Raw genomic sequence first — 27,770 nt, 5'->3', positions numbered from 1 at the left:
CAGTTCTGCCTGACCCTTTTTGCCTCAACCCTCCACACCTCTTTGATGTGCTGTGGCCTCTACAGTTCACTTCCCCAAACATCTCATTGGGTTTTCCCTTCAGATTTGCCAGTGCAGTAGGACAGATGTGTGGACTGTCACAGAGCCACCCAGCAGTATGTGCCTGGGGGAAGGTAGGAGCTCTGAACACTTAGGGCAAGCCATCAAACACCTTTTGCTAAGGGAGCTGAAAAGGGTCCATTGAGGGGGGCTTGGTTATGTTCCCCTTTCTATAAGGTCTTGACACAGGTTCTGCTGGTAGTGTCACTGATACTTCAGGCTCACAGAGGGGCTTGCCCCCTTTCTCTCCTGTGGCACCATGGTGTTTGAGGACATAGTACATGCAGAGCCCAGTGACTGGCTCAGAGGAGCCAGAGCCAGGAAACTGTCTAGATTCCAGCAGTGGCCACATGCCATCTGCAATCCATTATGCCACCTCTTAGCCCTTTTAAGTCCCAGCCAGCCTTGCAGTTTTATAATGAAAAGTTCTGATATTCCAAAGTAGGTAAATTGCACAGTATTCTAACAAGACAATGGTGAAAGATATACCTAATACTATGTGGGTAAAACCACAGTAGGGTAGGTAGTCACTGGTGCCTCTTCACTCTAATATGTCCCTACCATTTCACTACATTGATTAGGGAGGCTCTGGGGCAAAAGACAACAGGGCTAGTACTCAAGTTGGCCCATCTTTGCAAAATCAGAAACACATCTACTACTGACATCAAATTCCATAGTTTGGGACAGAGTTGGGCAAAGAAACTGTCATGAAGGGAAGCTTCAGGGTGTGAGACCGGTGGGCACACCCTGAGCTCAGAGCTGTGTCAGCCGTCTTGGGTTGAGTGTGTGCACCGAGCTAGAGCCTCTGGGTTTGGCATCTGGTGTAGTTTCTTTTACAAACAGGGTTGGCTCACCCCACCTCAAGTATTTCTAGACCATGTTTTCTCCTGTAATTTTGGAAAATGAGGGGAAATAAGTACCTTACTCCCATACCAATGTGTTTGTGGTGGCCTTCAAGGCAGGTGACCTGGCCAGCCCTTATTGATCCACGGTCCTGCAGGTCTGAGAGCTGCTCCACTTCTCCCTTGGCAGTGGAGCTACCTGGGGCTTGCATGTTAATCCTGAGCAAGCTTGCTGGGGTGAAGCAGGGGCTGTCTCCCCACTGTGACTGGAGTGCATGTTTACACCAGCACTTTTTCTGCACATGTATCTTCAATCCAACAAGGCCGTTTGTTATTCAAGTAGCAGAGGCCTCAAGTGGCTACTGCATTGCTCTCAGCCATGGTCATCTGTACATTTTCTACACCAGATCTGCTTGGCACCATGGGGAACTCTGCCCCTGCACAATGACATTCCAATCACTACCAGCCAGAAGTTACAGCCGACCTTGCTGATCGTCACAAGCAGGACCTTGGGTTCATTGGCACTGTTGGTGATAGTAAATCGTTTCTTGGGAAGAGGAGACTCCTCCCTACAGATCTGCTCGGGCCTGTGTAAATGGCACTGCAAACAAGTCCCAGGCACACGGAAGCCCATGAGCTAGTGGGATGTACAAAATGCTTAAGCAGTTCAGGGCTGGTTCTGTTCATATCCAATTCTGGTGCTTAGGAACAGGGACCCATGTTGATGCCCAAGGGCAAAAAGCCCTGTTCCTGTTAAGGAAGGGGCATCCTGGACCTGATGCCCAGCAAGGGGCAACCCTAGGCTTTGGTTTTCTTGCTTTATTTCCTTTTTCTGTTGGCCTTGTGCTGTATAAAATTTTTATTTTGCTTAACCAAATATTAAAAATGAAAAGCTGAAAAAAAAAGAATACAATGCTTAGTCCCAGTCCTTTTCATCAATGCTGTTACAAACTGTTTAAAATAATTCAGTAATGCAAGTTAGTAGTCAGATAGTCAAACTCATGGTCTTATTAAATACTAATTTAGTTAATTACAATAAAATGTTTTTAAGGTTATTCAAATAGTAAATAACTAAAAAAATAAATGTTTAACAATTCAGTTTGGCTATATATAAATAGATGGTCTTTAAAAGCATCAGGGGTCTACAGAATATGGCTTTTAAAAATCACTTCATTATTAAAATCTTTTAACTACAAGACATATCTGCTCCTAACAATACCCCACTCCACTTCAAGGACAACAGTGAGCATCAGTTACCTCCACATGGAGCTGTTTGAATTGCGGACTGCTAGCCGCAGGGCAAAAGATGTCCTAAGTGCATCTGCAGACAAACTGTTGTCCAAAAATAATGGATGCAGGATAGTCTACTGCTAAGCTCTGACAAGACAGGGTGAGATAGTCCTTTATAACTCCTGCTTTAGTTAAGGGCTGTCAGATATTCTGGGGTAGAAGGCTGAAAATAGATGTTCCAATGTTATAAAAATAATCTTGGAGACTGTCAGTCAGCTGTCTCTGTCTTTTTTTTTTTAATTTTTAGAAGTTTCAATCCTGTGCTTTTTACATATTCAAGTAATATATTTTCCTTCTCAGGTCTCTGATGGGATTAAAGATTAGATAGTTATAGTTTAATAATTAAACTTAAGTTGTTGAGCATTGAAGATTGTCTAGATTTGAAAAGATATCTTTAGAATGGTAATACAAGTTAAAATAGAAGATGATTTAGGTATAGAATTGTAAACTCATTAAGATAAAATAGAGGGTAAAGTACTTCATCTAGCTCGATAATACAAACAGGCCACACTTTTGAATGTATTTTATACTTAATAGATTTCATAATTATTTCAAAATAGTATTTACTAACTATTGTTTGTTACTATAAGAGAAAGAACTTATTTAAGGGGACAAAAAGGAAGAAATGTAATGAGTTGTTCAGATACTACTTGTATTCTAATGTTAACACTGGTCCCCCAAAAGGGGTTACACTTGACAAGGTGAACCTTCTCCCTATTTTAACTTGTCAGTGATTGGGTAGTAGAGGGGAAAGGTGGGATTGGAGGCACAAGGGGTGGGAGGTAGAAGAAGAGAGAGGACTAAGGAAGATGAGGAAGAAGCCTTGATGGACCAGAACTGAGTGGCCAGGAGAAACCACAAGTAACAAGGGGTTTTATGGCTGAAGAATAAGTTGGTATTATACTAGATCTGCCCAATCTAGGCAGGTGGCTTATAATTAAAATATCTAGGTTGTGTGTCTTTTATACAGGCTTATTAGGGTTATAAATTCTAGCAATAGCCTCATACGCTGAGTTTAGCAGTGTTCGTTCTGTTTCTATTTTGTGGAACAGTTTGAGGAGTATTGGTATTAGCTCTTCTTTAAAAGTTGGCCCTAAAATAATCAGGCCCTTGGCTTCTTTTGGGGGGGGGGGTTGGAGGACTTTTAATGACTGTTTCTATTTTCTTAGGGGTTATAGGACTCTTTAAATAGTTTACCTAAACTTAATGTAACTTTGATAAGTGATAATGTCTAGAAAACATCTATTTTGTTTGAGATTTTATAATTTTGTGCAGTACAGGCTTTGATGTAAGACACAATGATTCTTTGTATTTCCTCTGTGTTTATTATTCTATCTCCCTCTTCATTTCTTTTTATGCTTTTTTATTTTTAATTAAACAAATTTATTTTAAAAGGCAGAGACAAATGTACAGATTTTAAAAGAATTTTTACATAAAACTATATGAGTATATTTTTAGTCAGTACTTGATATTTTTTAAGGTTTGAGTGTATGCATTGAAAACTTACTAGATAAAATGAGCATAAAGTACATATAAAACAAAACATAACATGAAAATAGTCAAAATTTTCTTGGTGTGTAAAGATAAAACATGGTAATTTTTAAATACCAAGGAATGCCACAAGGCTGAAATCTTACTTCTTGAATTATCAATGTTTTAGGATTCAGGTGTACCATGCTCTGAGAGGGTGCTATACACTTATTTTTTTTTCCTAAGAAGGACTAAGGCTTCCATATTTTGGGCTTCTTTCTTTTTGAGCTGCATATGGTCTGTGAGTTGTTTCTTGGGTATTCAGAGCTATCTGGAGCTAGTATCCAATTATTAGTGACAGCATAGTATGTCTGTTCTTTTGTGACTGTGTTACCTCACTCAGAATGATAGTCTCTAGTTTCATTCATTTGCCTATGAATTTCATGAAGTCATTGTTTCTAATAGCTGAGTAGTGTTCCACTGTGTAAATGTACCACAATTTCTATATCCATTTATCTACTGAAGGACATCTTGGTTCTTTCCAGCTTCTGGCTATTATAAATAAGGCTGCTATGAACATGGTGGAGTATGTGTCTTTGTTGTATATTAGGGCATATTTTGGGTATATGCCCAGGAGTGAAATAACTGGGTCTTAACGAAATACTCTGTCCAATTTCCTGAGGAACTGCAGACTGATTTCCAGAGTGGTTGTACCAGCTTAAAACCCCACCAACAATAGTGGAGTGTTTTCCTTTCTCTGCATCCTCGTCAGCATCTGCTGTCATCTGAGTTTTTGATCTCAGCCATTTAAACTAGTGTGAGGTGGAGTCTCAGGGTTGTTTCGATTTGCATTTCTCTAATGACTAGGGATATTGAGCATTTCTTGAGGTGCTTCTCACACATTCAATATTCTTCAGCTGAGAATTCTTTGTTTAGATCTGTACACCATTTTTAATAGGATTATTTAATTCTTCTTGAGTTCTTTATATATATTGGATATTAAATCTCTATCAGATGTGGGATTGATAAAGATCTTTCCCAGTCTGTTGGCTACCTTTGTTTTTGTTTTGTTTTGTTTTGTTTGACAGTGTCCTTAGCCTTACAGAAACTTTGCAATCTCAAGAAGTCCCATTTATCGATTCTTGAACTTAGGACATAAGCCATTGGTGTTCTGTTCCGAAAATTTTCCAAAATGCCTACCTGTTCTAAGCTTTTCCTCACTTTCTCTTCTAATAGTTCCAGTGTATCTGGTTTTATTTGGAGATATTTAATTCACTTGCACTTGAGCATTGTACAAAATCATAAGAAAGGGTTGATTTGCATTTTTCTGCAAGCTGTCGGTTGAACCAACACCATTTGTTAAAAAGGCTGTCTTTTTTTCATTGAATGCATTCAGCTCCTTTGTCAAAGATCAGGTGACCATATATGTGAGATTTCATTTCTAAATCTTCTATTTGTTCTACTGATCTACCTGCCCATCTCTGTACCAATACCATGCAGTTTTTAACACAATTTGTAATACAGCTTGAGGTCAGGGATGGTGATTCCCGCAGAAGTTTTCTTGTTGTTGAGAATAGATTTCGATATCCTAGGCTTTTTGTTATTCCAGATGAATTTGCAAATTGCTCTTTCCAACTCTATGAAAAATAGAGTTTAAATTTTGATGGGGATTGAATTGGATCTGTAGATTGTTTTGGTAAGATGTTCATTTTTACAGTGTTGAACTTTCCAATCCATGAGCATGGGAGATCTTCTTCAATTTTCTTCTTCAGAGATTTGAAGTTCTTGTCATACAGGTCCTTCACTTGCTTAGTTAGGGTCACACCAAAGTATTTCATATTGTTTGTGACTATTGTGAAGGGTATCCTTTCCCTAATTTCTTTCTTGGCCTGTTCATCCTATGAGTAGAGGAAGGCTACTTATTTGTTTGAGTTAATTTGTATCCAGCCACTTTGCTGAAGTTGTTTATCAGCTGTAAAAGCTCTCTGGTGGGAGGGCTAGGCAGTGCACTCCCTCGCACCTGCAGCTCACCATGGGGCCAGACCTCTGGGATAAGGACTTGGGATCCACCCAGAAAGCCAGAGCTCACAGACTAAACACACAGGACCACATTATGGCACAGGCCTTTGACAGTGGGAGCCGAGGTCTGCCCAGGAAAGGCAGTGCTTGAAGTTCAACTCTACAGATAGTCTTACACCTGGACCAGAGGGGAGCCTGGCACATAGGCCCAGAGAGAGCACACTGGGAGTTCTCAGAGAGCAGAAAGTACTGTGCTATCTGGAAAAGGGTCCATTTTGGCCTAGAGAAAGAGCCAGTAGTACTCAGGACCTGTGGGCACAGGGCTGATCAACCAGAACAACCTCACAAGAGCTCCCACACCTGAGCTCACAAAGACAGAGTTGAGTCACTGCTAACAGAACACACTGCTTGCTGACTAAAAGCCAAACACCCAGAAGCAATTTTCTTCCTGAGCCCACGGGCCCTCAGGTCCACTGAAGAGACAGGTAACAATCACAGACAACAAGACGGCAAGAGGAAAACAAAAGAACTTAAATTAAGCACCGGAGACTAAGACAACCTGGCAACATCAGAACCCAGCTATCCCACCACAGCAAGCAGTGGATTCCCAAACAGTCCAGAAAAAAAAAGACTCAGACCTGAAATCATACCTCGAGATGATGATGAAAATTTTTGAGAAGAGCATGAATAACTCCCTTAAACAAGCACGGGAGGACAATCATAAACAAATAGAAGCTTTTAAAAAGAAAACATGAAAATTACTCAAAGAACTACAGGAAAACACAATCAAAGAGATGAAAAATTGAAAATGGAAATATAAATAATAAAAAGACAAAAGGAGACAATCCTGGAGATAGAAAACCTAAAAAAGAAATCAGGAGTCACAGATACAACCATCTCCAACAGACTACAAGAGATGGAAGAGAGAATCTCAGGGGCCAAAGACAACATTGAAAACATCAATAAAACAGTCAGAGAAGATGCAAAAACCTAAAAGCTCCTAACCCGAAATGTACAGGAGATCCAGGACACAATGAGAAGACCAAACTTAAGGATAGTAGGAATAGGAAAGGGCGAAGAATATCAACTAAGAGGCACAGTAAATATCTTCAAGAAAATCGTAGAAGAAAACTTCCCTACACTTAAAAATGGCATGACCATGAGCATAAAAGAAGCCTAGAGAACTCCAAATAGAGTGGACCAGAAAAGAAATTCTTCTCAATACATAATAGTCAAAGCGCCAAGTGTTCAAAACAAAGAAAGAATATTAAGAGCAGAAAGGGAAAAAAGATTATGTAACATATAAAGGCAGACCAATCAGAATTACACCCAACTTCTCAACAGAGACTATGAAAGCTAGAAGATCCTATACAGACATCATACAGACCCTAAGAAAACACAAATGTCAGCTCAGGCTACTATACCCAGCAAAACTCTCAATCACCATAGATGGAGAGAACAAGAGATTGCAGGACAAAGCTAAATTTACACAATAATCTGAACACAAATTGAGCCCTACAAAAATAATAGATGGAAAAACCCAACACAAGGAGGAAAACTACATCCCAGAAAAAACAAAAAAAAAAAAACAAGAAAATAACTAAGCAAGAAAACCAAAAGAAGAAACGCACACAGACATAATTCTAGGACTAACAGCAAAAATATCAGAAAACAGCAACCACTATTACTTAATGTCCGTTAACATAAATGGAATCTATTCCCCAATAAAGAGACATAGACTATCAGACTGGATACATAAACAGAATCCAGCATTTTGCTGCATACAAGAAACTCATCTCAGAGACAAAGACAGACATTATCTAGAAGTAAAAGGTTGGGAAAAAACCTTCCAACAAATAGCCCCAAGAATCAAGCTGGAGTAGCCATTCTAATATTGAATAAAGTAGATTTTCAACCAAAAGTTATCAAAAAATAAGGAGGGACCCTTTTTACTCATTACAGGCAAAATTTATCAGGAGAAATTCTCAGTCCTTAACATATATGTTCCAAATAAAAGAGCACCCATATTAATAAAAGAAACCCTACTAAAGCTCAAAACATACATTGCACCACACACAATAATAATGGGAGACTTCAACACCCCACTCTCATCAATGGACAAATCATGGAGGCAGAAACTGAACAAGACGCAGTAAAACTAGCAGAGGTTAAGACCCAATTGGATTTAATAGACATCTAAAGAACATTTTACCCTAAAACAGAAGAATACGCCCTTTTCTCAGTACCTCATGGCACCTTCTCCAAAAGTGATCATATATTCGGTCACAAAACAAGATATGAGAAGATTGAAATACTCCCATGCATTCTATCAGATCACCATGAACTAAGGCTGGTCTTTAATAACAAAAAAAAAAAAAAAAAACCTTATATACACATGGAAGCTGAACAATGCTCTACTCAACAATGGTATGCTCAAAGAAGAAATAAAGAAGTTAAGAATTTTCTAGAATTTAATGAAAATGAAAGCACAACATACCCAAACCTATGAGATGCAATGAAAGCAGCAGAGAGGAAAACCCATAGCACTCAGTGCCTCCAAAAAAGAAACTGAGGAGAGCATACATTAGCAACTTGTCAGCACAGTTGAAAGCTCTAGAACAAAAAGAAGCAGATAGACCCAAGAAGAGTAGATGGCAAGAAATAATCAAACTCAGAGTAGAAATTAACCAAATAAAAACAAAAGGAACCATTCAAAGAATCAACAAAAACAAGAGCTGGTTCTTTGAGAAAATTAACAAGATTGATAAACCCTTAGCCAGACTAACTAGAGAGCAAAGAGAGAGCATTCAAATTAACAAAATCAGAAAGGAAAGTGGAGACATAATTGAAACTGAGGAAATTCAAGAAACCATCAGAGCCTACTACAAAAGCCTATGCTCAACAAAACTGGAAAATCTGAAGGAAATGGATGAATTACTAGACAGATAACAGATACCAAACTTAAACCAGGACCAGGTAAGTTATCTAAATAATCCCATAACACCTAAAGAAATAGAAGCAGTCATCAAAAGCCTCCCAACCAAATAAAAGCCCAGGACCAGATGGGTTTGATGCAGAATCTATCAGACATTTACTGACGACCTAATACGAATACTCTCCAAACTATTCTACAAAATAGATTCAGATGGAACACTACCCAACTCATTTTTGAGGCCACAATAACCCTCATTTCTAAACCACACAAAGACCCTACAAGGAAAGAGAACTTCAGACCAATCTCCCTTATTAACATTGATGCAAAAATACTCAACAAAATTCTTGCAAACCGAATCCAAGAACACATCAAAACGATCATTCACCATTATCAAGTAGGCTTCATCCCTGGGATGCAGGGATGGTTTAATATACAAAAATCCATCAATGAAATCCACCATATAAAAACACATGGTCATCTCACTAGATGCTGAGGAAGCACTTGACAAAATTCAACACCCCTTCATATACAGAAAACCAATAGCCAACATCAAACTTAATGGTGAGAAACTTGAAGCAATCCGACTAAAATGAGGGACTAGATAAGGCTGCCCGCTCTCAACATAGTACTGAAAGTCCTGGCCTGAGCAAGTAGACAGCAAAAAGAAATCAAAGGGATACAAATCAGAAAGAAAGAACTTAGAATATCACTATTTGCAGATGACATGATAGTATACTTAAGTGACCCCAAAAATTCCACCAGAGAACTTCTACAGCTGATAAACAACTCCAGAAAAGAGGCTGGATATAAAATTAACTCAAACAAATCAGTTGTCTTCCTCTACTCAAAGGATGAACAGGCTGAGAAAGAAATTAGGGGAAAGATGCCCTTCACAATAGTCACAAACAATATGAAATACCTTGGTGTGAGTCTAACTAAGCAAGGGAAGGACCTGTATGACAAGAACTTCAAATCTCTGAAGGAAATTGTGGAAGATCTCAGAAGATGGAAAGATCTCCCATGCACATGGATTGGAAGGATCAACATTGTAAAAATGGCCATTATGCCAAAAGCAATCTACAGATTCAATGCAATCCCCATCAAAATTCCAACTCTATTCTTCATAGAGCTGGAAAGAGCAATTTGCAACTTCATCTGGAATAACAAAAAACCTAGAATATCAAAATCCATCCTCAAAAACAAGAAAACATCTGCAGAAATCATCACTCCTGACCTTAAGCTATATTACAAAGCAATTGTGTTTAAAACTGCATGATACTGGTACAGAGATAGGCAGGTTGATCAACGGAAAAGAAGATCCATAAATGAACCCACACACATATGGTCACCTGATTTTTGACAAAGGTGCTGTAAACATTCAAAGGAAAAAGGACAGCCTATTCAACAAATGGTGTTGGTCCAACTGGCACACAGCATGCAGAAGAATGAAAATAGACCCTTTCTTATCTCCTTGTACAAAGCTCAAGTGCAAGTGGATCAAAGATCTCCACATTAAACCAGGTACACTGAAACTATTAAATGAGAAAGTAGGAAAAACCTTAGAACACATAGGCAAGGGGGAAATTTTCCTGAACAGAACACCAATGGCTTGCGCTCTAAGACTAAGGATTGAGAAATGGGACTTAATGAGATTGCAAAGTTTCTGTAAGGCTAAGGACACTGTCAAGAAAACAAATGGCAGCCAACAGATTGGGAAAAGATATTTACCATATGATCCAACATACAATAAGGACACATGCACCACAATGTTTATAGCAGCCCTATTTATAATAGCCAGAAGCTGGAAAGAATCCAGATGTCCTTCAGTAGATGAATGGATACAAAAAATGTGGTATATTTACACAATGGAGTACTACTCAGCTATTAGAAACAATGACTTTATGAAATTCCTAGGAAAAATCATCTAGAGAATATCATCCTGAGTGAGGTAACCCAGTCACAAAAGAGCAGACATAATATGCAGTCACTGATAATTGGATACTAACCCCAGAAAGCTCTGAATACCCCAGGAACAACTCGCAGGCCATATGAAGCTCAAGAATAACAAAGGCCAAATAATTAAAACCCCAGTCCTTCTGAGGAAAAAAAAAATAAGTGTATAGCACCCTCTCAAAGTGTGGTACACCTAGACCTTAAATTATTAATAATCCAAGAGCTAGGAATATAGCATTGTGGCAATTTTTGGTATCCAAAGATCATTGTTTAATCTATACACACCAAGAAAACTCTGACTGTTTCCATGTTACATTCTGTTCTACGTGTACTTTATGCTTATGGTAACTAGTGGGATTTCAATGTATGTTATCAAACCTCTAAAAGAATTGCCAAAAATGCTTTTAAAAATCTGTACGTGTATCTCTCTTCTTTAAATAAAGTTGTAAGGGAAAAAATGTTCTCTGGTGGATGTTTTGGGATCACTTAAGTATATTATCATGTCATCAGCAAATAGTGATATTTTGACTTCATCCTTTGCAATGTGAATGCCTTTTACTTCTTTTTGTTGTCTAATTGCTCTGGCCAGGACTTCCAGTACTATACTGAATAGGTAGGAGGAGAGTAGGCAGCCTCGTCTAGTCCCTGATTTTAGTGGGATTGCTTCAAGTTTCTCACTGTTAGCTTGATCTTGGCTACTGGTTTGCTGTGTATTGCTTTTACTATGTTTAGGTATGGGCCTTGGATTCTTGCTCTTTCTAAGACTTTTAACATGAAGGTGTTTTGAATTTTGTCAAATGCTTTCTCAGCATCTAGAGAGATGATCATGTGGGCTTTTTTTTTCCCTCGAGTTTATTTATATGGTGGATTTCATTGATGGATTTCTGTATATTGAACCATCCCTGCATCCCAGGGATGAAGCCTACTTGATCATAGTGAATGATCATTTTCATGTGTTCTTGGATTCGGTTTCCAAGAATTTTATTTAGTATTTTTGCATCAATATTTATGAGGGAGATTGGTCTGATGTTCCCTTTCCTTGTAGAATCTTTGTGTGGTTTAGGAACAAAAGTAATTGTAGCTTTGAAGAATGAGTTAAATAGTGTTTCTTCTGTCTCTATTTTGTGGAAAAGGTTGGAGAGTATTGGTATTATGTCTTCTATGAATGTCTGATAGAATTCTACATAGAACCCAGGTGGTCCTGGGCTTTTTTTGGTTGGGAGACTTTTGATGACTGCTTCTATTTCTTTAGGTGTTATGGAATTGTTTATATGGTTTATCTGATTCTGATTTAACTTTGGTGTCTGGAATTTGTCTAGATATTTTTGTTCATTTCTTCCAGATTCTCCAGTTTTGTTGAATATAGGCTTTTGTAGTAGAATCTGAAGATTTCTTGAATTTCCTCAGTTTCTGATGTTATGTCTCCACTTTCATTTCTGATATGTTAATTTGTATACTCTCTCTGTGCCCTCTAGTTAGTCTAAGGGTTTATCAATCTTGTTGATTATCTCAAAGAACCAGTTCCTGGTTTTGTTGATTCTTTGTATGGTTCTTTTTGTTTCTATTTGGTTGATTTCTGCTCTGTGTTTGATTATTTCCTTCTGTCTACTCCTCTTGGGTGTAGCTCCTTCTTTTTGTTCTAGAGCTTTCAAGTGTGCTGTCAAGATGCTAGTGTATGCTCTCTCCAGTTTCTTTTTTGGAGGCACTCAGAGCTATGAATTTTTCTATTAGTACTGTTTTCACTGCATCCCATAGGTTTGGGTATGTTGTGCTTTCATTTTCAATACATTCTAAAAAATCCTTAATTTCTTTTTTTATTTCGTCCTTGACCATGTTATCATTGAGTAGAGCATTGTTCAGCTTCCATATGTATGTGGGCTTTTTGTTGTGTTTTTGTTATTAAAGATCAGCCTTAGTCCGTGGTGATCTGATAGGATGAATGGGAGTATTTCAATCTTTTGATATCTGTTGAGGCTTGTTTTGTGACTGACTATATGGTCAATATTGGAAAAGGTTCTGTGAAGTGCTGAAAGTTTTTTTTTTTTGTTTGTTTTTTGTTGTTGTTGTTGTTTTGGGGGGTTGTTTGTTTTGTTTTGGGGTTTTTTTGGTTTTTTGGGTTTTTTTTTTGGTTTTTTGTTTTTTTTTTTTTTTTTTTTTTTTGCTTTGGGATAAAATGTTTTGTAGATGTCTGTTAATTCCAATTGGTTTTTTTTTAAGTCCTTACAATAGTGATTTTATTAAATTAGTTGCTTTATAAAACATTGCAGATGTCATAATTGTTAACATAACAATTTACCAGACTGTAGTTAACTGGTGCAGTTTGCTGAGCATGTTTTATAAAGAAAAGGAAATGCCAAAACCCTGTTAAAAGTTTTTCCATTGTAGCCTAGAAGAACAAGATTTGTTTCTCAGACACTTGAATCAGGCAAACAGAAACAGAGTTCCCTCCCCCATCTGAAGTCCTCCAGCAATAGAAACAGGCTGATAAATAACTAGACAGTCAATGCACTGGAGAGTCCACCACTTGCACTGTAATAATGGAGAAGTTTGCCTTCTTCAGCTTCAAAGTCGGAGGGTCTTGGTCATTAAAATCAAGTATCAAACTAGTACTTTTCAGCCACAGTATCTTCACTCTGAGATAAGCAGTCTTCTTCACAACAAGTTTTTAATATCCTCACCTCAATTTTAAGACAAAGCAATTTTAATACTAGGTGCATCCCACATGCCCTTGCTGCAAACTGCTTTTCTTGACAAGTTATGAAGTAGTTCAAGGAGGTATGGTTAAGGCTGTATTACTGAATGGTGCTGGTAAATACTACACTTTTTTTTTTTTTTTTTTTTTTTTGTCTTGTTGCAACCTCTGCTTCCAATTTAGTGACTGCTGTTATGGAATCGGATAGCAACAATGACAAACATTATTAGGTTTGTTTTGTTTTTAAACTATGATTTAGTAGCAACTGAGGTTCCCAATTTTAACCCCTTGGCAACAAGATCCAAGTTCCCTCATTTGCACATTAGCACCTGAGTGTCAAGGGGTTAAATAACCAGCACAAAAGACACTGCACTTCTGATTGTAGCATTTGGCAGAACTGAAAGGAAAGGAGGTTGTGCTACATGTTGAAGGGATTGTGGGCAACAGAAAGAAGACACCAGAAGATAAAATGTCACATGAAGTCTTCATAGTCTTGTACATATTCTCCATCATATCCACCATAATCAGCCAGGTCGTCTTTCATGGTGGCCTTTAATCCCCCTCCAGGTACCACGCCTTTCTTCTTCTTTTTGGCTTTGTTTTGCTTTTCTTGCTTCTGTTTTTCACTGCAGAGCACAGTCAATGAGTTGGTAATCTTTTTCAAGTCATCAATGTCCAATGAAATACAGACGTCTCGAACTAAGGCTTCCAAAAAACTGGCATAATATAGTGATTTTTCATATTGTGTAATTTTATCTTTTAGTAACTTTCCAAACTCTGTGAAGTCATCTCTTGAAGATGGGTTCATAGCATCTATTCCATAAACTGTATTATTAACACCAAAAGTTTCTTTTGCTAATTCAAGGTCTGACTCTTCCTGTAATTTCTTTAGCCGGAGTTTATCTGCTAATTGTTCTTCGGGTGTTAGCACTTTAGATTCTTCAGGTTCTTCTAACCTCTTTCTAATTTCTTCTTGCCTTTTCTTCTGCTGCCGTTCTTTCTCTTTAATCTTTTCTGCTATTTTTTTTTTCTTTTCTGAAATTTTTACTGGCTTGACCTCTGCTTCCTCTTTATTTTCATCGTCATCATCATCCCAGTTATCCTTCACGTCCTCGTCCTCGTCCTCGCCTTCCCAGCCGTCCCCGCCGGCCGTGCCGCCGCCCGCGACCTTCCTCACCGGGTCCTCCATAGAGAACGTGTCCGCGTCCCAGGAGTCTGAGTCCCCCGCTGCCGCCGCCGCCGCCGCCGCCGCCGCCGCCGCCGCCGCCGCCGCCATCTCCCCAATTGGTTTTTAACCTCTACTAGTTTTGCTGTCTCTGTTCAGTATCTCTTTCCATGGTCTGTCCATTGGTGAGAGTGGAGTGTTGAAGTCTCCCACTATTATTTTGTGTGATGCAATATGTTTTGAGCTTTAGTAGAGTTTCTTTTATGAATGTGGGTGCTCTTGTATTTGCAGCATAAATGTTCAGGATTGAGAATTCATTTTGATAGATTTTTTTCTGTGATGAGTAAAAAGTGTCCTTCCTTATCTTTTTTGATAACTTTGGGTTGAAAATTTATTTTATTCAATATTAGAATGGCTACTCCAGTTTGATTCTTGGGGCTATTTGCTTGGATGGTTTTTTTCCCAGCCTTTTACTCTGAGATAGTGTCTGTCTTTGTGTCTGAGGTGAGTTTCCTGTATGCAGAAAATTCCTGAATCTTGTTTGCATATCCAGTGTGATAGTCTATGTCTCTTTATTGGGGTATTGAGTCCATTTATGTTAACATATATTAAAGAATAGTGATTGTTGTTTCCTGCTATTTTTGCTGTTAGAGATAGAATTATGTTTGTGTGTCTTTCTTATTTTGGTTTTCTTGCAGTTATTTTCTTGCTCTTCCTAGGATGTAAGTAGTTTCCCTCCTTGTGTTGGGTTTTCCATCTATTATCCTTTTAGGGCTGGATTTGTGGTGAGATATTGTGTAAATTTGGTTTGTCCTGGAATATCTTGGTATCTCCATCTATTGTAATTGAGAGTTTTGCTGGATATAGTAACCTGGGTTGACATCTGTGTTCTCTTAGTGTCTGTAAGATGTCTGTCCAGGGTTTTCTAGCTTTCATAGTCTCTGTTGAGAAGTTGGGTGTAATTCTGATTGGTCTGCCTTTATGTTACATGTCTTTTTTCCCTTACTGCTTTTAGTATTCTTTTTGTCTTATTTTGTTCTGTTTTGAACATTTGGTGTTTTGACTATTATGTGTCAGGAAGAATTTCTTTCTGGTCCAATCTATTTTGAATTCTGTAGGCTTCTTTTATGTTCATGGTCATCTCGTTCTTAAGGGTGGAGAAATTTTCGTCTATGATTTTGTTGAAAGTATTTACTGTGCCTTTTAGTTCATATTCTTTACACTCTTCTACACCTGTAATCCTTAGGTTTGGTCTTCTCACTGTGTTCTGGATCTCCTAGACATTTTGGGTTAGGAGGTTTTTGGTTGTTGCATCTTCTCTGACTATATTTGTCTATATTTTCTATGTTCTCTTTTGCCCCTGAGATCCTCTCTTCCATCTCCTGTAGTCTGTTGCTGATGCATGCATCTGTGATTATTGATTTCTTTTTTAGGATTTTTATCTCCATGGTTGTTAGGTCCATTTGGTTCCTAATGTGAGTTAGCTTCATTATTTCTCTGTTTAGGGTTTAGTGGGGTTTTTTTGTTTTTTGTTTTTTTTGGGGGGGGGTTGTTGGGTGTTTTGGGGAGGGGGGTTGGGGGTTGTTGGGGTTTTTTTGATAACTTGTTGATTCAGAGTGGGGTGTTGAATTCTCCCGCTATTAATGTGTGGGGTTCAATGTGTGATGTAAGCTTTAGCAATGTTTCTTTTACAAATGTGGGTTTCTTTGCATTTGAAACATAGATGTTCAGAATTAACATGTAATCTTGGGAGATTTTTCTTTGATGAGTATGAAGTGTCATTCCTCATTTATTTTGACTAAGTTTGGTCCAAAGTCTATTTTATTAGATATCACAATGGCTACTCTAGCTTGCTTCTTTGATCCATTTGCTTGGGAACTTTTTCCAGCCAGTTACACTGCAGTAACGCTGTCTTTATTGCTCAAGTGTGTTTCTTATATGCAGCAGGATGATGGATCCTGTTTTCCCACCCACTCTGTTACCCTGTGTCTTTTTATTGGGAAATTGAGTTAAATGGTGTTGAGAGATCATTGATTGTTATTTTTTATTATTTTGATGTCAGTAGTGCTAGTGTATGGAGGGGTATACTGTTGCAGTAAATAGTAAAAAATAAAAAAGGCTTATCTTTTTGTCGGCCCCATGATCTCACTCCGCTGGCCTACTTTTAGTACAGAGCTCTGCTCACTTCTGTTGCCCGGTCCAAGCCACCACCCGGGTCTCACTTCGTTCACAGGACTCCCTTCCCATGGTGGTTTTACTCTGCCTGTCTACCACCTCTGTCCTGGGGTGTTTCTTTATCCCAAATTCCAACACAATCACCATTCTCATGCCCAATAGCTTTTCATACAGGTTTATGTATTCAATTCTCAATCCACGAACTCTCTACACAATAAGATTACATCAAATAGACAAAGATACAAACTGCCCTTCTATATGAGAGATTAGACCTATAAAATAATTAATGCTCATAGCTATTTAATGCCAATTAAGCCCACCTGGATCTAATTCATCCTTCTGAATCTCCATCTCGGTGTTGCTCCCCTGGTCCTCCTCCTTCCTCTGACCTCTAACCTCTCTCTCCACACCTTAAACCACTCAGTCACTGGCTCTCCTCTATTTCACTAATTAAAATGGGAAGGTTCAGATGAGGTCACCTCATGAGTATAAGACTAGGCAGCCCTTCCTTTAACAGAATTAACATTAAAATATGAACAGCTTCAGGACAATCTACATGGAGGGGTATACTTTCCTTGTTTTTCCTGATATGAAATTATTTCCTGTGGGTTTTTGGATATAGTTATCCTCCTTGGGTTGGAGTTTTCCTTCTAATATTTTCTGTTGAGCTGGGTTTGTGATTAGATATTGTTTGAACTTGGATTTTTATCAAAATATCTTGTTTTCTCTATCAATGGTGATTGAGAGTTTTGCTGGGTATAGTAGTCTAGGTTGGCATCTGTGGTTTTTTTTAGAGGTTGGAAGGCCCAGGCCCTTCTAGATTTTAGAGTCTCTTTTAAGAAGTCACTTATAATTCTGATAGGCCTGGCTTTGTATACTACTTGCCCTTTTCCCCTTGCTGCTTTTCATATTCTCTCCTTGTTCTATAGATTTTGTGTTTTGACTATTATGTGGTGGGAAATTTTTCTTTTCTGGTCCAGTCTAATTGCTGTATTTTTAGCTTCTTATATGTTTATAGGCTTCTCTTTCTTTAGGTTAAGAACATATTCTTTTATGATTTTGTTGAAAATATTTTCTGGGCCTTGGAGCTAATGCTCTGCACCTTCTTCTATTCCTATTATTCTTAGGTTAGGTCTTTTCATGATGTCCCAGATTTCTTAGATGAAAACATGAGTCAGAAACATTTTAGATTTAACATTTTCTTTGGTTGATGTGTCAATTTTTTCTATTATGTCTTCTATGCTTGAGTTTCTCTCTTGCATTTCCTGTAATCTGTTGGTGACACTGCATCTGTTGCTCCTGTTCTCCTCCCTGGGTTTTTCATCTCCAGGATTCCCTCAGTTTGTGTTTTCTTTATTGCTTTATTTCCACTTTCATGTCTTGAACAGTTTTATTTATTTCCTTCACCTGTTTGATTGTATTTTCCTGTATGTCTTTGGGAATTTATCCATTTCCTCTTTAAAGGCCTCTATCATTGTTATAAGATTAAATTTGAGGTCATTTCCTTGTGCTTTGATTGTCTTAGGCTATTCAGGACTTGCTGTGGTAAGACAGCTGTCTGAATCTGTCATATTTCCCTGGCTTTTGTTGATTGTATTCTTGTGTGAATCCAGTGCTTTTTATTGCCATTTTGTGAGACAAGGTTTCATGAGGCCAAGGATGGCCCTGAATTATCTTTGTTCTTAAGAATGGTCTTGAATTTCTGATGTTCCTACCTCACCTCCCAAGTTTTGGTATTACAGGCCTGTCTTACCATGCCAGGTTTATGGGGCTCAAACCCAAGAATTTATGCATGTAGCTCAGAATTCAGTTCTATACCTATTTAAGTTTGTAAAATTGTGAGTCTCTCACTGTGTGTGTTGCCCAGGGTGGTCTCAAACTTGAGTTCCTCCTATCTCAGCATCTAGAGTGCTGGAATAATAGGCTTGTACCACTATACCCACATTGATTAATCACTGTTACCTAGAAGAATCACTGCCACCGTGGCAAAGCAATTCCCACATACATCGATGCCCCCCTAGATCCAATCATTGGTCTAATCTGCCCTAGTACTCACTGATACATGGGCAATTACTATGTTGGGGTCAGGAAAGAACTCCTATCTGCTTCTAGGATACAGAGCCTGTTTTACTCTACCTATCCTGTAGTTTTTCTGATGGCCCACCCTGATACAGGGTTCTAGGGCTCCCTTCAGCCCAGATTGAAGCCAAGAGTATGGTCAAGAGCTCATTCCATATGGCAAAAAGTCAGCCTCATCACCATGGCTGCCTTTGTTGTGCAGAAGAAACTGAAACTAGAAAGTGGGAATACAGGGTACGTAGTGACCAAGGGGAAACTTGCTCTTGGGTTTCTAATCACCAGGTATATTGGTCTTCAATTCTGCTCTGAAAGAAACAGAGATGGGGCACCACAGCACTCAGCCTGCCATTCCAATGCTTGGACTCTGGCAGAGGCTGCTATTTCTGTAAGTCCAGCCTCACATTGGTCTAGGAATAGAGCCTGGGCCATAGGGTTGCCAGCACATGGGAACACCTGGTAAGTAAATAGGGTGATTAGCCATTGGGGGATTGATTCCTCAAGCCAAGCTCTCCTGCTACAGGACCCAACTGGTGGCAGAAACAGGAATCAGCACCAGCAGGCTACAGCCTCTAGATGTCAGTGTAAGCCTTTTTTCTTTCCTTTTCTTTCCTTTTCTGTTGTGCTGGAAATGGAACCCATGCAGGACAAACATTGAGTCACCTCCTAGATTGGCACTGAAGTTGTCTCAGCTACACCAGAGTTGTCTTCCTCACACACTACAGCTGTGTGCCAGGCATGGATATCAATACAAGTAGCATTGCTATTCAGGCAACTCAGCCCAAGGCAGGAACCATCCCTTCCTTCCTACTTTTCTTCAAGGCTATACTGACAGTCACTAAATTCCTTTGACAGAAAACTGAGGCCAGAGAATTTTTATGCCAATCTCTACCCAGCAGTCCATGTTACCAGCAATCCAACTTCCAAACTTCTTCAGCACATGCCCAGAATTGACTTCCATTCTAGACTGCTTCCTCAAAGACAGAAAGAAGCTAGGGGAAAGTTTCCTTTCTTTCTTGAAGTGGGAGATTTGCTTAAGAAGTTATAGGTTTACTGTGCCTGCAGGGGTTTGTACAATGCAAAACAAAGACACTCAATGCATATTGACTTGGTGGACCAGAAACAGGAAGTATACAAACACTTCTGATGGCAAGTGGTCTCGGTTCCTAGATGTCACATTCAAGAGGCCCTTCCTAGAAGCAATGGGCCTAGGCTCTGTGTGGGAGCTGAGGGAGGTGCTCTAAATGACACTGGGCCTGAAGAAAATACAGCAGAAGCCCATGAAGCAAAGTCAGTTTGAAAAGGTCCTGGCAAAGGACACAGTGGGATGTGACAAATACATCAACTCACATAGTTATGGAGTTGGTGTTGGGATTCTGTAAACCCCACCCCACAGCTACCTGGCAATAGCCAGGAATGCCCTGCACCACAGTTACCTGACACTATAAAAAGGACTGCCTGCTCCCTCCTCCCTTCTTTTCTCCCTCTCCTTCCCCCCCTCCTTTCCATGCCCTGATAATAAACTCTATTCTATACTATACCATCGTGTATATATAGATAGATAGATAGATAGATAGATAGATATAGATATAGATGATATAGATATAGATATATAGATATAGATATAGATATAGATTAGATATAGAGATAGAGATATAGATATAGATATAGATATCCCTCAGGGGAAGAGATGCCTCAACCTGGGTCTGCCAAAGGCATCCCCCTTGCCCCCATACCTCACCACATCTCCATTGACTATATCCCCCTACTCTATCTTTCTCCTAACATTGGTGCTGAAACTCAGAACATATCTTTTGTCTTTTTATAAACACATCATTGGTGCTGTGACTCAGATTAAGAAACTCTTCAGGTTTGCATCCCAGCACTCACTAGCCTAAACTTCAGGGAACTGGTAAGCTCCCCACACACAGGTCAGAGTAAGTGTCCACATGGTCCCAGAGAAGAGTTCTTGAGCTTGAAGCTACCCCTGGAGATGGATCTTTTCACTGGCCCTTATTCTAGAACTTTTGCCCTTGGGTGAGTTTTTCCTCCTTTTGAGACACAGCTATCTGCAGCCTATCTCTTACTCGGGGCTTCTGTGTATCACCCACTGCTTTGACCCATCCTCCCATCCCACATATACAGGCTCTCTGTCTGGGACTCTTTCTGCCTGCTTCTAGCTACTGCCTTCGATTGTGATTTTTGTTTAAACCCCACTACAGCTTCAAGATCATGGTAGTTCAGATATTTCCCTTCCCCCGGAACTCTGTTTCTGTGCTCTGCTTGCTCCTGAACACCCTCACCGCATGGAGCAGAGCCTGAGGAGAAGACCCCTTGAGCTAACTGGAGCCATCAGGCAGGCATCTAGGAGGTGGCAGTGCAGGGAGGGGCCCGGCAGCCACCACATTGGACAGTGGCCCCACGGAGTGTGGTGTCAACATGGTATTTTGGGTACTTCCCCCACCCACCGAGGGGCTGGGGTACAGAGCCAGCCAGTGGCTGGAATCACTAGTCTGGGGCTTCCACCCACCCACCTAGCCATACTTGCCAAAGAACCCCTGCACGTGCACCGGATGCCTGCACTCACCACATTCCCAAGGCTTACTTGCTTATTCAGTATTAGGTCTGAATCTGCCTCTTCATGGTCTCAGGCACAACACAGCTTTTCCCCTTTCCTCTTAAGATTTTCAGTCCTATCCTGTCTTGATAAATAATGACTTTTGCTACTGGCATTAAGATATGATGTTCTCTATTTAGAGGTAGCCAAACAATATAGCCCTCAATCTTGTCAGAAGTCTGGTAATTATTAATACATTTAGGTTTATGATGGAAACAATCTCCCAAAGCCTTTAACAGTTGGCTCCACAAGGTCTCAGATCTGAACACAGCTTCAAGAGGCTTCCTGCATCGTGGTATGATAGCCAGTGAGAAACACAGTGGACAAAACTGGATAACCTCAGAGTCAAATGATTTATCTAAATACAGGCATGCCATTTCTCATTTTATATATTCACTCCACAGAGAAAAGGCCCTGTGTCTTCTGGGCTAGACCACAGGGAAATGTTGGCCAACAGACTCTGTCATTTTTTAATTGACATATGACTGCTAGATTATAGTTTGTTTATTCTTACCCAGATTTCTGACTATATTGACAGCTAAGGTAACTGCAGCCTGACAACTAAACGAAACAGACCTCTAGTTTCTAACAACTAGTTCAGATATAAGTTCTCACAGATATGATTGGTTGCTTCCTTACCTAAACTCGGGTTCCATTAATGCTTCATGTTTCCTCTTCTTTCTAAACTTTTCACTATACAATCCAAATATATAATCACAAATTCTTGTTCCTTCAGCTCCACAAAAAAAGTTCATCTTAAAGATGTTGTTAACTCATGTTGTTATCTTTTATAAACTTGTAAGCTACAGGAAACCCACTCAGAGCTACCTCCATGGACCAAACAAGACTCCACCCAGATAAGTACATCTGCTTAAAGTTCACTACCTATTCCAAAGGGTGGGATTCTTCTAGGTTCAAATGTACATCTAAGAAATTTTTTTTTTCTTTTTGTGGTGATAGTTCCTGCCATGTGGGTCACTTAGGCTTTCATCAACCATGATTTCACTTTTCCTGATACTAGATCACAGCTAAAATTCTCACAGAAACACCAGCAGATTGGTAGGTTTATCACTGAAGTTGGCAAGGAGAACCTGCAATTTCCCAGATAAGGTTTGGCCAGCCTTTATGGAATAGGAGGGTTGGTTCTCCGAAGCCAACATCCAAAATAAGATGTTGACCATTGGGCAGAAGATTCCTAGAAAGCGTTCTTCTATTTCCCTCCCCCAGGGCTCTTGTAGTTGGGCTCTTTGCAGCTGAGTGGAAACCCCAGGCCTGGGTGGGAACATTTTCTGTCTGGTCCGGGACCTGTCATAGCCCCCAGGAACCTAAGTGATGACTCAGACCTCTAGGCTATGGCAGATTTTTTTGCTATTGAATTAACCCGCTGGGACCCTGGTACAGGATAACTCAATAGCTCCCCCAGTGGTTAACTCGATGTCTCCAAACACACTGCCAAGCTCCCCACTGGATTTCTCCTAAAATAATAATAATAATAATTTCAAATCTCTAAAACTAATGCCTCACCTGAGGACATTGAAACTTATACACCTTTACAGCAATATCTAGACCCAATATCCATTAGACAATTATTCAAAAATTGCCACATAAGGGCACACTAGATCATTTTACAAGATCTTTATACATACTGCCAATGGTGTGGTAAATGGAAAGAGGTCCCCTATCCTGACCCCTCCCATCTCATCATTTGACTATTTTTGCTCCAAACCCCACAGATAAGTCTTTCCAAACAGGGTCAGAAAACTGCTCCATGGCTGGATACCAGGAACTGTTGCAAATTGCTGCCGTCCCTGTATTGGTCATCCCATCTAAATATTATGATCTCTTTACTTGCTTTCTCTTTGACCGGACAAGATCCATAGAATCTCAGGTGGGAGACTGGAGTTGTTGTGGTCATTCAGAACTGATGAGGGCTGGGTATCCTGACAGCTAAAGAACGTGGTCTTTGCCTGTTCCTCCAAGAACAATGCTGTTTCTACATCAACAAATCCAGGATAGTGAGAGATAAAATCCAGGAGCTACAATCAGACATACAGAATTTCCTAGAAACATGAGGCCTCCAGTTCCTATATGGAAGTGAATACTCCATTTCATAACGCCTTTCCTAGTCATCTTTCTGGTGTTACTATTCGTTCCCTGCCTCGTTGATCTTGTTCTTATATTCCTTCAATTACAGATACAAAACATTTCTAACCAAACAGTTAATCAGTTCCTGTTAGAGGATTACCAGCTGCTGTCCATGGAGGAGCCTGATGTGAACGTTTGCCAAGTAGACCCCGATGGTGAAAGCCAGATACACCCCCAAAACTGCAGGAAGTAGCCTAAGAGACTCAGCGCCCCTATTCCTCTTTTACCATTGGCCTCCCCCTTCCTTTGTCCTTCTTTTTATAAAAAATAAAAAATAAAAAAAAAGGGAGGAATTCAAGCATTAGGACAGCTCCTGCAAAATTTTTTCTTCCAAACATACTCACTCTACCTATAATGTGTGTGTGTGTGTGTGTGTGTGTGTGTGTGTGTGTTCCAGCATCTTGTTAAGTCCAGGTGCTTATCACATCTAGAACAGCTCCAGAAAAACAACCTACAGACACAGACCCATCTATTGAACCAGTTCCTTCTGACCTATCCTCAGATGGTTCCACAGACCCCAGACAACAAGGAAATAGCCAACTCTAGAACTAGACAGACATCCTCATTCCCACGATTCTAGGTTCACTGAAAACACTCCAAAGCAAGCATGAGTGGTCTCTGTGACCCTATTCCTGTTCCACCTATTGTCTTATTCTTTTTCATCAAAACAGGGGAATGTTGGGATTCTGTAAACCCCACCCCACAGTTACCTGGCAACAGCCAGGTATACTCCACCCCAGTTACCTGGCAATAGCCAGGAATGCCTTGCACCACAGTTACCTGACACTATAAAAGGGGCTGCTTGCCCCTCCCCTCCCTCCCCTCACCCTCTCTCCCCTACCCCCCTCCCTCCCTCCTCTTGCTCTTCCCCTCTTCCCCCACCTCCATGTACTCATGGACAGTCTCTACTCCTACCTGTCTACTCCTCTTCTCCCTACCCCTTCCACCCCCTCTCTGCCCCCTCAACCCTCTTAACTCCCCTTCCCATGTACTGAATAAACTCTATTCTATACCATCATGTGGCTGGTCCCTCAGGGGAAGAAATGTCTCAACCTGGGTCTCCAGAGGTATTCCCCTTGCCTCCATACCTCACCACACCTCCATAGACCATATCCCCCCAACTTTATCTTTCTTGTAACATTTGTGCTGAAACCCAGGACATATCTTTTATCTTTTTATGAACATATCAGTTGGTATGGCTACTGGGCAGAAGACAATGTAGCTGGGCTGGCTAAGAGCAGGAATTGGGAGAGTCCAGGACCTCCTTTTTCTCTTGTGCTCTGAAGTCTTGATCTGAGAATTTGACTGTTTTAGTAATCTTCACTGATCAGATAAAACCTGACCCAGGCTCTTCCCTCAGTCAAGCACTGAAGACTCTTGAAGAGCTGACCTGGGTTTGAGGCCCACACCCTGCACGTAAGGTTCAGGTGGAGTCAACAGGGCCCAGATGGTGCTGAGTCTTATGGTCAGAGATCCTTAGCCCCATGGCTTTGTCTGAGGCAGACCTATGGTTTTGGTGAGGGAGAGTAATGGGAGTATGCATGTGCCTAGGGCATGGTCTTGGAGTGTGGTCCACAGTCTGCCTCTCCCTCTGGGGACATTCTTCACTGCCCATACTCATCTAGACCAACTCAGAAACTAGTCTCACTTCTCCACTCTTCAAACCTCAGTGCACCATGGATAAGGACACGGAGAAGTCCACCGAGCAGCCCACTCCTCTGCTTCCTTTATATTTTGGTCATGGCTAAGCACATAGCTGACTTTGACAATGGACTTTGAGGGGACACTTATGTCCTCTCCAGTTGTCATCCACATTCTCTGATCCTCCCCCATGGAACTGAGTGGAAAGGACACGATGAATTTGGTTTTTACTTAGGAGAGGAGCCCAGCTCTCTGGGGACTGTCAAGCCTGCATCCATTTTGTGTGCACCTGTAGCCCACAGACTGCTTAGTATTTTTCTCTATCTTTAGAAAAATTGTTTTATGTGTATGGGATTTTGTCTGCATACAATTCTGTGCACAGTGTTCAGCCTGAAGCTAGCAGAGGCCAGAAGAAACTGGAGTTACAGATGTTTAGAAGTCGTGAGCTGCCATGTAGGTGCTAGGAATTGAACCCAGGTCCTTAAAGACTTAACAAACAAAGCTAGAGCTCTAACCCAAGTCATCTCTTCGGCCTATCTTGTTTTAAGATTCATTTTGTTTTGTGCATGTATGTAGGTTTGTATTTATATGCATGAATGCAGGTGACCTTAGAGGCCAAAAACTCAAGTTACAAATACTTCTGAGCTGTCCAATGTGGTACAAGGGAACACTGAGCCATTGCTCTAGCTCCTGCCTTACGCTATCACTGAACAAGGAGCTGAGGACTTGACTAGGCTGGCTGGCTGGCTAACCCCAAAATTGCTTATTTCCTTCCTGGTGTGGGGCCTTGTATGCATGTAGTTATGCCTGGCTTCTATGTTGAGGGTTGGAATGCAGAGTCCCCCTGCACAGATGGCAAACACTTTACCAACTGAGCCAGCTCACCAGCCTCATTTCCCAAGATCCGCACCCAATCCAAAGCAGTATTTGGGACACTTGTGACTAAGGCACACAGCTTTGTCAAAAAACTGACGGTAGGACTCAAGCCTAGGTATTTGTATACTTTGCCATTCTCGTTGCCAGACTCTGGGCAGCTCTTAACCCTGGCCTCTCCATCTTGTTTTTTTTATTTTTAATTTTCCCAGAAAGGGACACTGGCCCCTTGGAGCTAGAGATGTAGGTAGTTGTAAGACACTGAACACAGGTACTCGGAACTGGACTTTAGTCCCCTGTGAGAGGAGCAAGCACTAACTGCTGAGCCACCTCTCCAGCCCTGCCCTGCCACTACTGATGGCTGTACTAGCCTGGTTCTTCCAGAGTAGACATTGGAGACCTTTGTGCCCAAAAGAAAATAAAATGGTTTAGAAGAAAATGAAAGATTTTTCTTTACTGCAAATTATTTTCAAAGTCACATTTCCAGTGTTATTACAAAGACTCTCAGGAGATATCTGGGTCCTTTAAAGTCAAAGAATGATATTAACTTAAAAAATAAATAAATACATATATTGCCACCTAAAGAAAAAGGATGCTTCTCTGGGACTGAATTCAGAGTCAAAATTCATAGCAAGTATGAACTGTAGCTGGCATCAAGTTCTTGCTGCCCATGGGGGTCTCTCTTTGGTCTGTGACCCAAACACCTAGAGGACCACTTTGAAGTGTTCAGACTGAGGACTGAGTGCAGAGTTGGGCATGGCTGCTCCCTGAATCTAGTGCCTCCTCCACAGACATCAAATTCTTGGGACTGTCTTTCTCCCAGGAACAATGCTCAAAGGAAGGGATGTGAATGGTTCTCCTCTTGCCCTGTAGGGGACTCTGTCTGTCTTTGATACCATATTCATGCCTGTGGGCACCATCCTTCCTGCTCTTGACTTTTGCTGCTTATAACTACTCATTAACCTTATGTGAGGAGTGAGCCCTCCCCAGCTATGAACAGGAAGAAACAGGAAGTCCTTGTGAAGGGAGTGTTGCCTGACCTGGTTCCAGGTCCCTTCACGAGACTGTGTCTAAAGCACTTCCGGTGAAAACTGTGCTGAATGCAGGGAACAGTGTCAGAGTGTATGAAGACCAGATCAGACATCATTGACATAACAGGATTTCTAGGGGTTTTCTTTCTTTCTCTCTGTTTTGTTTATTTTGGTTCCCATGCTTTCAACTGCAAGACCTGAAAGCAAGATGTACTATCCCGTCACCTACAGGACTGTGGGTGAGAGACTCCCAAGGCTTGGCGTTCATGAGTGTGGCTGAAGAGACTGAGGCAGTGGCTTATGTTTGGTCACTAGTATGTTTGGTTGCCCATGGCCTTGCTGTGGAATACAGCAGGAGCATGGGTGATCTTTCAGGGAGCCTCACAAGTGGCTCCAGAAGCCAGACTTGTATTTGATGTGGGGTACATCTGTTTCCCAGCTTCTTCAAGGTCAGATCCAGGATGGGGCCAAACGGTGACTGATGCTTTATGTGTTTTGCTTCCTTCTAGTTTGGTTTTCTTTCCAATTTTGGGGTTTTGTCTTGGAAGTGTAGGTTTCCAGGTTGCTGGTTCATGCCTGGACACTGGGATCCTGGCCCTGCCATCCTCATCAGCTAGGCCAGAGACCAGTTCATACCAAGCCAGCATCCTTGGCCATGCTATAGAAGATGCCTCTTTGCTGCAGGAGCTCTGAGGGTGCACCACACTCCCGAACTTCTCCTTTGTCCAGGACAATCACCCTGCATGG

General features: G+C 40.6%; 2 protein-coding genes across 5 annotated transcripts in view; both read right to left on the bottom strand.

The window, feature by feature from the left end:
* Window positions 1–13,227: 13,227 nt before the first annotated feature.
* On the bottom strand, window positions 13,228–14,576 carry LOC308440462 (eukaryotic translation initiation factor 3 subunit J-like; the record flags this gene model as incomplete). The annotated part of the gene is made up of 1 exon (XM_080942565.1): window positions 13,228–14,576. The coding sequence occupies one exon, from the start codon at window positions 14,574–14,576 to the stop codon at window positions 13,773–13,775; it is 804 nt and encodes a 267-aa protein (XP_080798691.1). The 3' UTR covers window positions 13,228–13,772.
* Window positions 14,577–26,419: 11,843 nt separating this feature from the next.
* The window catches only part of ABCC1 (ATP binding cassette subfamily C member 1 (ABCC1 blood group)), a 99,941-nt gene continuing 98,590 nt past the window's right edge, over window positions 26,420–27,770 (bottom strand). For all 4 annotated transcript variants that reach the window (XM_080942158.1, XM_080942161.1, XM_080942159.1 and 1 more), the window contains one exon: window positions 26,420–27,762. In XM_080942158.1, the coding sequence (XP_080798284.1) occupies window positions 27,654–27,762 (109 nt within the window). In that variant the 3' untranslated portion in view covers window positions 26,420–27,653. The remainder of the gene's footprint in view (window positions 27,763–27,770) is intronic.

This window comes from Micromys minutus, assembly GCF_963924665.1.
Source record: "Micromys minutus genome assembly, chromosome: 31".
NCBI classification, from domain to species: Eukaryota; Metazoa; Chordata; class Mammalia; order Rodentia; family Muridae; genus Micromys; species Micromys minutus.
The sequence above is the reverse complement of the archived record's forward strand: the minus strand, read 5'-3'. Positions and strand labels throughout refer to the sequence as shown.